The sequence below is a fragment of the Triturus cristatus genome, chromosome 4_2 (genome assembly GCF_964204655.1).
Source record: "Triturus cristatus chromosome 4_2, aTriCri1.1, whole genome shotgun sequence".
NCBI classification, from domain to species: domain Eukaryota; kingdom Metazoa; phylum Chordata; class Amphibia; order Caudata; family Salamandridae; genus Triturus; species Triturus cristatus.
Window position 1 is genome coordinate 298,879,066 of NC_140586.1, and position 13,350 is coordinate 298,892,415.

Below are 13,350 nucleotides of genomic sequence, written 5' to 3' on the forward strand. Positions count from 1 at the left end.
GGTCCAGGGAACGCAGGATACTGTCCAGGCATCACCGGACTGGGGTCAACCGGCGCCGACGGTGGAATCTGCGGGGCCGAAGGCTCACCCGGAACTGGAAGCTCCTCAACCAGAGCCGGGGACGAAGCCAGAGCCGGAGATGGAACCGGCGTCGGAGATCGAGCCGGAACCGGAGCCGGAGAATGTTCCGGTGAAGCCACAGGTGAAGACAGGCCAACAGGTGGATCCGGAACGGGTGAGGGAGATACAAAGTCCTTACGGCGTTGAGTGGGCGACTTCGATCTCGGAGTCGTACTCTTATTCGAGTGACACCGAGAGGTATGCCTCCTCTTCTTCTTGTGCTTCCTGGATTTGGAAGCATGCCCCGAAGTAGACTTCGACACCAACCTCCCTGTCGACCTTGACCTCGTCCTCGACTTTCTCCGGCCTCTTTTCTCTTTCTTCATCCTTGCGATGAAGAGCTTTGCTTCCCTCTCCTTGAGAGCCTTGGAACTCATGTTGCGGCAGCAAGAACATCCCTCTACATCATGGTCCGATGACAGGCACCATACGCAGTCGTCATGTGGATCCGTAATTGACATATGCTTCCCACATTCACGACAGGGTTTGAATCCTGACTTCTTTGTCGACATTTTCACAGAAGAAGACAAAGAGAAGCAGAAACAAAGTAACAGTGAAGCTACAGATAGAGATTTCCGAAATCCGTCGACGGCGCGGAAAAAAAGGGAACTGACGTCATCACGCCGACTAGGTCTTCTTATGGAGCCGGTGAGTCGCGAGCGGAGCCGTGTCTCTGTGACGTCGTCTTCGATCTCATCGGCGTGGACTGCTACAAAAGTTTCTGAATGTTGCTGGCGCAGGGGATATTCACAAGGTGAGGAATCCACTGGCAGATGTATCCATCAGAAGGCCACTGTAGGAAGCTCGATGTGAAGGGCCTCGGCCGCCCTACGCAACACCACTGCCTAACTTGCACCCTCCTCAGAAGCCACGGTAGGAGGAGACAGCATGCCAAGGTCAGGAGAGGTGTCAAGATCACTGGTATCCCCCAACTCCTCTGCCCAGTCCGGGTCAAACTCACATTGTGCTGTGAGAGGGTCCTCAGAACTCTCCCAGTTCTACCCTTCTTCCGTAGGCTGATAAACAGGCCGAAAATAAGGAGGTTGGACATAGGGATAGAAATCCCCCATCGGCGTCGGAATCGGCATCAAGCGACGCCGTTCCGGCACCGTATCCACATCGGGGCTGAAACCGGGGGCGACGTCCGTTGGGCCGGGCAACGTCGGAGGTGGTGCCGGTGGGGTCGACATCGGTGGAGGTGTCACAAGGTCAAACTGCGTCGACTGGGATCCATGCTTGAATCCATGGGGTCCTGCGGCGCCGGAGCCGACAGCAATGCCGGAGCCGCCACCAGTAAAGGGCTAGAACCCCCAGTCAGGCCTGTGGAGCCCGAAGGCCCACCGTCGGGGCCCGACAGCCCAAAGAGGCGACCCATGGCTGGCAGAAATTCCTGCAGCTGGGCCGAAGTTGCTGACGGGCCTGGGAAGGGCGGGTAGGCTGGCGGCGACTGCGTAAGCTCCGCCGGAGGGACCACCCGTACCCTCAGCTGCGACGGGCAAGGGGCAGTCTGAGAGCGATGGCGCTTCTTTGACTTCTTGGAACGCTTTGTCTTACCTGACCCCGAGTGCGAAGACTTCGTTCCTGAAGAACGATGGTGGAGGCTCCACAACCGGTCCCTCAACCTCCCACGGGACCGGAACCTTGAGCGGCGTGGAGCCTACTACCGGACTGTAAGAAACTTTCGGGACTGCTTCCGCAAAGTCTTCGGCGCCATGGCCCGACAGTCGGAGCACGACTTGGGGTCGTGTTCGCGCTCCAGGCAGTAAAGACACACGCGGTGCGGTGTGGGTCCGTCACCGACATCATGAGATGACAGTCCCCGCAGGACTTAAAGCCGGACATCCCTACTGCACCAGGAGTCGATCGACTCACAAATAGAGACAAAAGGCCTCGAAAAAACTCAGTCAAAAAATGACTGGGTGTACCGCTCTCTTCGGATTTACGCTTGCTTGCGCGGAAAAAGAAAGAACTGACGTCAGTGCGCGAGGGCGGCGTCTAAGTAGCTGCCGCAACGTTATCTCGGTGACCACGACGGACGCGGAGCGCACAACGCCACCTTCCGACACGCAGGGGTACTGCTGATGAAAACTTTCCAGATTCAGTCTGATGCATGGGGGTAATTCTAAGGTAAGGAATCTATCACTAAAGTGTTTCTTTCAGATACTGGTTCTATAGCTGTTTAAGTACAGAGCTTTGCTTGGTGGTACTACATATGCACCCCATAAGCAATACACCCCCATCCCTGCATGTATGTCCCCACTAGATCCCTTCAGTTTGAGAAAGGAGCAAATTGGTGTGTCATTACTGAACCATGGAAGGATGCTGATAAAGGGAAAGAGCATGTAGAATTACTGTGAAAGTAACTTTACGCCACTCTTCCATGTTGCCTCTTTGCCCTTTCCAATCTTTGGGTAGAGTTTACAGTGAATGAAAACGGGAGGAGGACAAAAAAGGTAACACAGGGAAGCTTAAATCTTGGCAAAGATGTTTCTCAAAACTTCCTGGCCACATTTAGCATCGTTCCACACAGAAGTCAAGAACTTAGTATTGGAAGTGTGTGTTAAGCCATATAGCCAACCAGCATACACACATGCTATGCGCTGCCTGGAAATTGCCACCAGCTGCCTTAGCCTTGGAAGAGTGTACCCTAACACCAGACTGAACTTATTCTCCACAAAGAAATTAGCAATGGCCGATGCGTGACATTTGATACTGGCAATGATGGCCTAAGGAGCTTGTCGGCTGGCACCACTGTCCCCAAACGTCAGGAATACTTGGTTTGGTGAACATCCATCCCTGGTTTTATAAAGGTGCAAAACTAATTTTATGTTCAACCTGTGCAAGACCGTCTCAGCAAGAAAGTAGTTAAAACAATCTTAGACATAACTTTTGTGAAGAAGGAAAGGGGAGTCCAATAAGCCAACCTAATCCAGTGAAACCTGGTGACCGCCTTTAAGAATTTCCTCCTCGGAAAGGGTTTTAATGAAGCATGATGTCACTGGTATGAAAGTCTTGTTGATCAGCGTGGCAACTAACATCTTAAGGTCCCAAGGGCACTGGGGTGGTTTAGCAGAGGGAATAAGTACATCAGTCCCCTCAGATGTCTCTTCATGGCCTCGTTGAACATTTAGAACAACTCTCCAACCTTACTCGGGCAAGTCCTTACATCCATTGTAGGTAGGTTTCAGGTTATTAACCAGCACCACGATGTGAGCCAGGTGGCACAAACGATGGAATCATGGACAATCCAAGCTTAGTGAAGTTCTTTGTTGAAGTGCCCAATTCCAGAAGCGTAGCAATTTTGTTCTTTACCGGTATTCAGTGGAGAATTTTCTGGAAGTTACCAATAGCACCTGGCTCTCAGAGGGGGTTATACGCATTGAAAGGTCAACCATAAACTCAAGCTGGGCGATGGTCGGAAGGTATGTGGGACTCTCGACTAGTATATGGATAGAAGTGGTTTCTCTGCATGACGCAGATCTGAGTTCCAAAACTGGTGAGCTCATGTTGGAGCATCCATGATCTTATCATTCTAGGTCTTTCTGATCTTCAGGAGAACTCTTGATATCAGAGGGATTCAAGGGATAGAAATGTCTTGTCCAAAGTATCCATTCTTTACCCAGGGAATCGGGTCCGCCCTCTAGAAAGGAAGTCATCAACGAGGAAGTCGATAACCACCTCTTATTGCTGGAAATACACTACATTCACTGCCCAACTTATTACCAGGAGGCAATATCTTCCATTGATAGACCAGGGGGAACACAATCAAGTGTTCGAGAAAGAGTCCAACCCACTAGTCTCTTGAAAATCCATGTAAAAATCTCCCTCATCATTGTAGTCATCTCCAAACCTTGGTTGACTCTGATTAGACTTGAACCCAAGTGTTGCTGGAGAACTGGTGTTCAGATCTGTGACAAAGGCTTGATTCTATCAAAATTGGATTGGACTGGGAGGTGGCACATCAATAAGACTTCGGGAGCAAAAAACTGGTCAACTGATGAGGAAAAGGTTGGCAGCGAGTGCTGGACCTGCATACAAAAGCACAGAAAGAAAGGAACGGACATCAACACACAGGGGGTAGCAAATACATGTAACTCCATCATCACTTCTGGGATGGAATGAAGTCATCTCGGAGCCACACAGCACCAACTACCAGCGAGGGAGCAATTGTGTTTAAAATTTTCCTGATCTAGTATTACCCCAGGTGAGGTGTGGTTAGAAATATCCAAAAGAAAACCAATTGTGGTAACAGTGAGGTTGATGTTTTTCCAATCAGCTGCTTTTACCTTGTCCCAGAATAGTCACACCACTTGCATGGGGTCAGGGTGACACTCGCAAGAATGAGGGATGACCATGGGTAATATATCATTATTTCAGTGGCAGAAAGGGTGTTTGTTACTGCATCAGCTGACTGAGTATCTGAACTTGCCACCTAATTCTTCTTGATGATGAAATCCAATTGCTCTTTGCGGATCGGTGCACCATTCGACTGCTTGCAAGCCTGGAAGTTCTGGAGAGCAACTGTATCGAAGGTAGCATAGATGAAGCAGTTGGGCCTCACATGGCTATTCCCTTACCAAGACATGGAGAGGTTATACTGCAATCGTCAGACGGCGTGAACGGTCTGGCTTGAAACTAGAGTGATGCATGATAAGCTACTTATTACTTGTTTGTAAACACCGGGAAAGAAGCTGGAGGAAGGAATACAAAGATGAAGACAAATAAGAATACAAACAGAGCCTGGCTCAATAAAAACGGCTGCTATACAGCACCAAACAAAAGTAGTTCACAGAAACAATTCAAGAGGCTAAAAACCTGCCTAAAGCACTTTTTAAACAGTTAAAACCCTAGCACAGCAAGTCAGGAACCCCGTACGACCCATGCCCGATAGAAGCATTGAAGTTAGCTGCAAAGATAGTGGCGGGCAAACTTACTTCCGTTTTTAACCTAATGTACAAAGAAGAGTCTGGAAACAGGCTTCCATTTTTTTACTTAAATGTCTTCAATCTCCCAGAGTCCCAAGTTGCACTGTCTATGCTCAGTCAGGAACTCTTTCAAAGCTAAAGGTCACTCTGCTTGCCATTCTTTTCTTAAGCAGGAGCATTTCGCCTGGCACCTCACCTAAATACTAGTCCAGCACTTTTTTGTAATAGAGATTTTTTACTCCCAAATAATATTTAATCTTGGACATATTTTAGACCTCACATAAAATGGAATGACTCCCAGATCTTTTGGAATAGGACTGTAATGTTTCTACTTCCAAACAGATAACCAGACCAACAACAATATTAATAATGATGCATATTTCTGACCAGAGGGCGCTACAATTTCTGACTAGGAGCATAGGCAAATTTAGGGTAGGGAATTAATCTTAACAATTAGGAGAAATGGAAAATGAACTCATACATAGCAGTGCACGTTTCTGAAGCCCCCTACCAATGCACTGCAAAACCAACTGTTCTTCAATCAGGGCTTATGTAAAAGTCATAGTTAACGATTGCTTTGAAGCTTTTACAATGGGTAATCTTTCTTAACCTGCATTTAATCAAACATTTCACCAGCGTGAGGGGGTTCAATTTCCAGATTTAAAAACTAAACAATCTTCGTCTTCCAGCACAGCTTGCCAAGAATAATGCTAACTGTAATCAAAATTCTACTTGCAAACATAAGCAATGAACTAGAAAGCAGTAAAAAGAAAGACTGCGCCACAGGGTAAAAGAATGAATGAGGCAAGCGAAGTGGAGGCGGGAAATCCCAACCTCCTGTTTAATAACGGTTGTTAGGAGCGTTGACAGCGTCATGAGTGCAGAGGAAGCCGCGAGCCTGGTGGGTGCACAGGAAACTAAAGGCGAGAAGGGTTTACGTTTCACAAGCTATCCTGGAGGACATTCTGATGCATATGGAGAAAGCTTGAAAGAGTAACAATGGATGCAACAGGGCTGAAGGACAAAACATGAAAACAAATGTAACACAATCAAGAAAAAGAGTAGCATTCGGACTTGTATCCACGAAAACCTTGATGGAAAAAGGAGTGATTCCAGAGAAAATCCAATCTCTGGGTGAATTTGAGAAGGGCCCAGTGTTCACGTTCACCACTCTCTAGAGTGACATGCACACGTAACAAATCCGGAAAACTATATGGATGAGATAAACTGTGATAATTCAACGCTCAAATATACCAAATACATTGAATGATAGATATTATGAAACATGGATCCTAGAGGCACACTTATTTGGGAGATCCAAATGAAATATTATATTTCGCAAATTTAAGAGTCTTGAAAATCTGAATGCTATTGATCAAATGCAATTATTAGATACCTACATGTAGAAACTCAGTATTTGAATGCTGAATGCAATGTATAATTGCTATTTATAAGATTTTTAATATTTTTGTATATGTATAGCATACTTTTATGATTTTAATTAATCGAATAAAGTGTTTTTTGACTTGACTTGAATGCTGAATGCAAATTTTACACACGAGGAAAAAACACTCAGAACAAAAATATCCAAGAAAAAAAATCCTTACTATAATATACTAGATGCTACTATACTATGCAGCAGTAAAAATAGGTCAATGTTATGAATAAGACTAGTTACTAAATACTACCAAAAAAACACTGGGTCAACCCGATTAATCAAGTAAAGCAAAATTGAGACACTTGCTCCGGGGAAAAGATAAAACATCTATCAAATCTACCAGTGGTAAGCTTAGGAAAGAACAGCGCTACATAAAACGTCATGTGGAATTAAAGTCATAGGGAAGAGACATGCAAGTGTACGCTTACTCACCTGCAGTGACTCTTGCACTACTTTTCCTAAATTCCCTTTACTAGAGTCATAAAATGTCCAGGACAGGACACATTCATTTTAGCCAAGCATAAAAATACTAACAAAAAAGAAATCACACACAAAGTCCTGGAGGCATACTGGGTTCACTAGAATCCATGCCTTGTTCTTACCATACCCACTTGTTTTCATGACCAGAAAACACAAATTTCTTTTTTAAAGGATGGGCAGAAGTTAGGCTGATGAGAGGGACCAGCCGCTGGGTTGTCTGGATTAAGTAAGAGTTAGGTCTACCAGAACAAATCTGCCCAGGTGGGCAACTTGTCTTCACTGTTACATCCAATCCTGCATCCTCCACAATAATGGAAATATTATAAAGCATTTCCAACAGACCGGGAAGTGGAAGGAACCATAAGCACTAGAAGACACCATGAGTAAATAAAAGCAGGTGGAGAATCACCTCAAAACCATGTACAGCTGCCTCAGGAAGAGGATCTCAGAGATAGTAACATCCCCGCACTGCGGCAAGAAGGAAGAGCACCATTAAAGCTCACATTATAACATGGGAGGGAATCCCGATTCTGCGGGTAACAGTTACCATCAGAATTAGGATTACAACCACAGTGTAAAAGCGTCAGTCCTGGTGCCTCTTCACCCTCAGCTAACCCCAGCCACCAGCTTCCCCCAATCCACTCAGAGTGAATTAGTGGCCCAAAAGCCCATGCATACCTCTTGGTTGGTGACATCTTAAAAACAGATTTAATATGGAGCCCTAGGGTTTGTGCCCACTGCTTCGTTCCCAAGTGCGGGCCACCCGCCCAATAGAGTGATGGCCCCCACTTAGAACCAGATAGTTTTTCACTTGATTTTTTGATTTTTAGCTATCTGGTATTATGCCAAGCAGAACAAAAGGCTGAAATCCCAGCACAAACATCGTACAAGAGAATTGGGGTGGTAGCAGGCCAAGTAGTTCACAGAAAGCAAAATACCTGGCGTGTGGCCTACATGTGAAGCCATGAAAACGCTAAGATGGCAAGGCTGGCCACTCACCACAACCCTGTCTCTTAGGAAGCTCCCACAGAGACTCATACTAGGACCTCATAGGATGCATAGAGGAGCGAACTTAGGAAGAAGTGTTATGGATCTTTCCTGAAAGGGTTGGAATATAGTCAGCTGAACACTTCAAATGAAATAATAGAGAGTGCATTGTTCTAAAAAGCACCTCAGGCTAGCTACTATAAATCCTTGATAGCCATGACAGGAGGAAACAGTGCTTGACCCCAAAATGGCTGCTGTGGCTAGGACTGGGCCAGCTAGCCTGGCCAATCACCTCAGGTGAAACCATGTCAACTACTCAAAAGAGCTCTAATGCACGACCTAAGTGACATGACTCTAAATGACACCATTGATGAGACTGATTGATGAGGAAATAATAGGATGCCTTTTGTTAAGGGACCCGGTAGATAAGTCCCACAGATGCCGGAGAAGATCTTGGTGTTACAGCAGATGGTACACTCCGATCAGGGGACCCAGTACAAAAAGACAATGGTGAAAGACTTAGTATTTGACCACACTGGGACCAAAGAGCATGACAGAAGTCCGAGACCCTTGGAGGAAAAGACTGCTTACGCCTGAGGCCAACCCTGATTGGGCCAGGTTAAAATAAATTAGCTGTCATGAAGAGGAAAGCCTGCAGAATGACAGTCATGTCCGCAAGAAAAAACTCCAGAAAAGGTCTGTGAACACCATGGAGTGTAGGAGCTATGCCAAAACACCATCACATGCAATCATGAGATGGGGCAGACTCTGATCCTGCTAGCCAGGGAATGTGGTCAGGAAGTGGAGTCTAGGCATGGGTGGGGCCTCACCTGTCTGGGTGACATCCCGTACACAAACCTGGAACTCTTTTTATTTTAGTGCACCGTTGTGCAAAGTAAACTCTGAGGTGCAGCATGCTGGCCTGGGCAGTCCATTACTCAAGAAAAGTGAACTTAGCCTAAAAGTACAGAATGCTGAAACAGATGACTTGATTTTTAGTATATTTATTTACAGCAATGTAAAAAAATAGAAAGCACCATGATATTGTTGTGATCAAAATTAGGAAAAATCGTGTAAGTGCTGTGCATGCAATGTAGTATGGAGGGAAAATACTCAATACTTTAAAATGTATAATGCTCATTAAAACATACACACTAGACGCAGACCAAGCGAGAATTAGCTGCTTACAAATAGAATGTAATGTCTGCAGTGATCAGAAAGACTGGAAAAACCAAGATAACAGAGTGCTGGTATGTACATTGGAATGCCAAGACTTCCAATATTAAAGCATCACAATTAAGATGCCTTGCTTCACCAAAAGCACACAACTTTTTACCCCCTTTTTAAAATAAATCTTTCACACGGAGTCGGGGACTTCATGTACAATTATTTATTAATTTATTTATTTTTATTTATTGGAGCTTACTGAAAAATAATCCATTAGCACCCCCATCAGCATAAAAATGTTGGTGTCCGCGACACCCGTTTCGCACTTCCTCCTAGCAGCACGCTCAAAAAATCCATTGGCTTAGCCTGAAATGTTGATGCCGCCTATACGTCTTTTCACTGTTCCTCACCCCCTGTAGTACTGAAGCCCTTCACAAAATGTCCATGGGCGTCAGCAACATGGAATCCAACTAGCTCCAAGGGGTTTCGATGCATCACGGTTTCTGTATGACTGAAGCAGCGACTCTGAGGTTAGCAGGAAATGGTAGCTTTTATCCACTGATGTAGATCTCTTCATACGAGCTCAAGCACCTGGGTGAGAGGACAGAGAAGAGGCATAAGATCGACAAAGAGGAAGGACAAATGCAAATTCACTTAACCCTCCAGCAGAGGCATTTGGATGATTGACACCTGAAAGTCTCTCTCTTTGAAAAGAAACTGTGATGTATGTTGTAAGCTAATGCTATCCACTGCCTGTGACAGTCAGATGATTCAACACTCCCATGGTTGTCATGCAGAGACTGCAGAAACATCTAATGATGTTATTAGAGGCTGTCTTCACACAATGTCACACCGCCTTGATCCATGAGGATTCAAACTTGTTTTCATTTAGCTCAAAGCATAACTGATATGGTACTATTGCATAAGTTACTTACCTTTGATACTTGTATTTCTAATTGATTCTAGATCTCCCTGGACATTCCTTGCTTTAGTAATATCTCTCAGGTGCCAGACCGGATCTAGTAGGCACACCAATTCAATAACCCCTCTGCCTCCCCAGGATTTAACATTTTCAGCCTGATTAGAGCACACTTGGCATGCTGGCCCCAATTCTTTCTTTTTTGCACACCACCAAGGCGAGTAGCGAGGAACAAAAAAAAGCTTAAACGGCAGCAGGCAATAGAGCAGTAGAACAACTGCAAACTATCACCACTCATTAATGTTTCTGGAACTATCTCAGAGATTAGGAGGGTGAAGAATCTGCAGGAAGACAAAACACCTACCAGAACTACCTTTACCGAAGAAAACAACCTCTTCTGATGGATACTTCTTTCTGCAGATTCCTCACCTCACGAATGAGTCCCCTAGCAGTGTCCACTGGGAAGCTAGACTTGGTAGCGCAGCTTAGCCAAGGAAATCCTCATAAGGCTCTTACAAAGAATCAATCACTCCGTGTTCGAGGTGCCAAAATGTCATCTTTAGTAAAGGTATGCCGAAAAATTGAAGCTTATGCTACGTAAATATCAGCACCCAGGATGTACCTGGTGAGAGAACTGGAAGAGTGAGCAAGAATGCTGGCTGGAGGTTTTTTTTGGGGAAATATGAGAGGGTACGTAGGGTCACTGATGTGCCTTATGTGGGCGAAACCTAGGAAGCCTTCGATATGCAACTGCATTGAACTCGTGCGGTTATAATAGGAGGTGTTGGACTTGACTCTTTTTGCAGGGTCACCCCTAAACTTGTTGCCTGTCTCCTAGCCTTTTCCCTGTGTAGTGTTGGTGGTTTTAGGCCTCCAGGCATTTTAGCACTGCTGCCCAGTGTAAAGTGCGTGCGCTCTGTTACATTGAGTGAGATCGGCCTGCCCTCCCATAGGAATGCATGGGGGATTCGATTCCCTGATGAATGTGTGTCAGTGGTAATTCCTGTTATGAGAGGAGCAGTGTGGTCAAGTCTGGTATGTATGAAATTGTGAGAATAAATGCTGCGCAATGGTGTGCGCGGATTTATTATGGGTATTTTAGAAGTTGGCATTTCTGTGTGCTATGTGTCTGCCTGCCTGATGTGAATTGCATGTCTGGCTTGTGAGTGACAGAAGCTGGAGGTGTGTGTGGCTCCAGGAGAGGCAGGGTGAGTCAGCGTGAGGCTGAATAGGGACACCTGCATTCTGAGTAGTGGGAGGGGAAGTCCCTGGCCCCTGAATAGGATTGTACCTGCCCTAGTGAATGCTGGCTCCGCCTCCCTGTGGTGTGTCTGATGACGAGACCCCACCTAACAATAGGAAAGAGGAACCTGATAAACAGAGTGCTCCAGGACCAGTTGGGACTAGTTTCCCCAAGCCCTGTGCTTACAGACAACGGAAAATGTCCTATAAATTAAGGGGCTGTGACCCCATGAAGCTGGTTGTGCTTGTACTTACTTGGGGGGACCCTCTGCCAGGAGGAACCGACACTCGACCCAGCTTCTGTCTCCTGGGGGTCCCTGCATTCTGGCCTGCCTGGCTGCGCATTTCTGGAAAAGGAGAGCTGCCTGCTCCCTGTTTGCGTCAGGTGGGAGACAGGCTAAGCGCCATATTTTATTTACCAGGAGACCTGGAGAGGAGCGTGTGGCCTGGCAGCGTGGGGCAGTGACGTGCCCCGAGAGAATCCCGGCGTGTGGGATTCCTCCTGCGTTGTTTTCTCCAGCGGGAGCCCACTCCGCATTCTGCTACATCGAGCGGGAGCCTACCCCGCTTTATACATATTTTAAGGGCGGGTGCCCACCTCGCATTAGGGCATATCTGGCGGGTGCCCACCCCACATCGGAGCTTTGCGTGAAGCGGGTGCCAACCCCGCAATTGAGGATCGTTTTAACGGGTGCCTACCCCGCTTCGGGCCAACTTAAAAAGTGGATGCCTACCCCGCTGTGGTGGTTGCTGGAGTGCGGGAGCCCGCCCGCACTCTGCCAAGAGAAAGCTGCTGCCGGCCGCAACCAGCGCGACCCGGAAGCCAGGCAGAGCTGCCTGTCTGAGGGCGGGGCGCTCCACGATGGAAGCAAGTGGACGAGAGCCTACCCCGCGCCCCTGTGATCCAGGAAGAGAGAGACGTAGGGAGTCTGGAGCCTTGCCGGCTCTTCATCGAAGTCCCGGGTCCCAGGAGGGGGCCCAGGTGAAGCAAGGTAGACCCGGAGGTATGGTGGGGCTCCCGTATACTGAGGAGAGCCCCGCGAGGTGCCAAGTCAACCGGAGGAGCAAGCCCACCGGAGCAGTCAGCGCCGAAGGAGCCCGGTGAGTAGAGGCTTCTCTTCTTGCTGTCTGAGCGGCCCGCACCTGACAGCGGACCGTTCCAACAGTGCCACATTTGTTTTTAGGGCCAGGGGGGTTCCAGAGGCCCAGCGTTGCCCGGAGGTAGCCACTCCGCAGCTGCCCCGCTTGACAGAGGGCAGCTGCAACGTTGGGGGATCCGTTCCCTCAGTGGCACCGCCGTTGCGGGACCCAGCAACGATTGGGCAGTTTTTATTCAGAGAGGGGTTCAGGAGGCACGGTGGTGCCAGGGCTAATTTTCCCAGCTGCCCAGCAATTAGTGGGCAACTGCTACGTTTAGGCCTGATCATTTGCGCACCTTTTGGGAGATTGCTGCATTGGCAGCACAAAGCCCTGACTTTGCGGGACATAGGGCATTTTTACCCCAGCGGAAGGCCGGTTAGCCTGGGGTCATGGTAGCGTGCTGTGTTCATGGTAATGAGGTTTGGGCCTAATGTGATTTATGCTTGTGATGCCTATGACATAAGGTGTTTATGTTTAGGATGGTTAGCGCATAATGTGTTTATGCTAGGGAGGCCCTTTGCGTAATGTGTTTATGCTGGTAAGGTCTGGGCCTACTGTGGGTTTATGTCTAATGTGATATAATGGTTAGGTACCAGTGATTACTGGTTGTGGTTTACCTTTTACTTACCTGTTCTGATGGTTCTGACAAGGGCCCGATTGTAAATAATCCCCTGTAAATATTGCCTAGTGCCAGTTGGCACTGTGTACATTGTGTGATTACTACTCTAATGTGTTCTGGATAATACAAAGGCTATTTTTGACATAACCTTGTGTGGAGTTCCTTTTGCGGTGTGCCTAGTATGTTGTTGCTGTGTGCGTGTTGCGCAAACGCTTTACACATTGCCTCCGGGATAAGCCTGACTGCTCGTACGAAGCTACCAAGGGGGTGAGCAGGGGTTATCTTTGGCGTGTAACTCCCTTGCCCTGACTAG

The 13,350-nt window shown here is 47.3% G+C and overlaps 1 protein-coding gene across 2 annotated transcripts in view; it reads right to left on the reverse strand.

Annotated features, from left to right (window-relative positions):
* Positions 1-9,325: 9,325 nt before the first annotated feature.
* The window catches only part of COP1 (COP1 E3 ubiquitin ligase), a 689,508-nt gene continuing 685,483 nt past the window's right edge, over positions 9,326-13,350 (reverse strand). For both annotated transcript variants that reach the window (XM_085601600.1, XM_085601601.1), the window contains exon 20: positions 9,326-9,708. In XM_085601600.1, the coding sequence (XP_085457726.1) occupies positions 9,691-9,708 (18 nt within the window). In that variant the 3' untranslated portion in view covers positions 9,326-9,690. The remainder of the gene's footprint in view (positions 9,709-13,350) is intronic.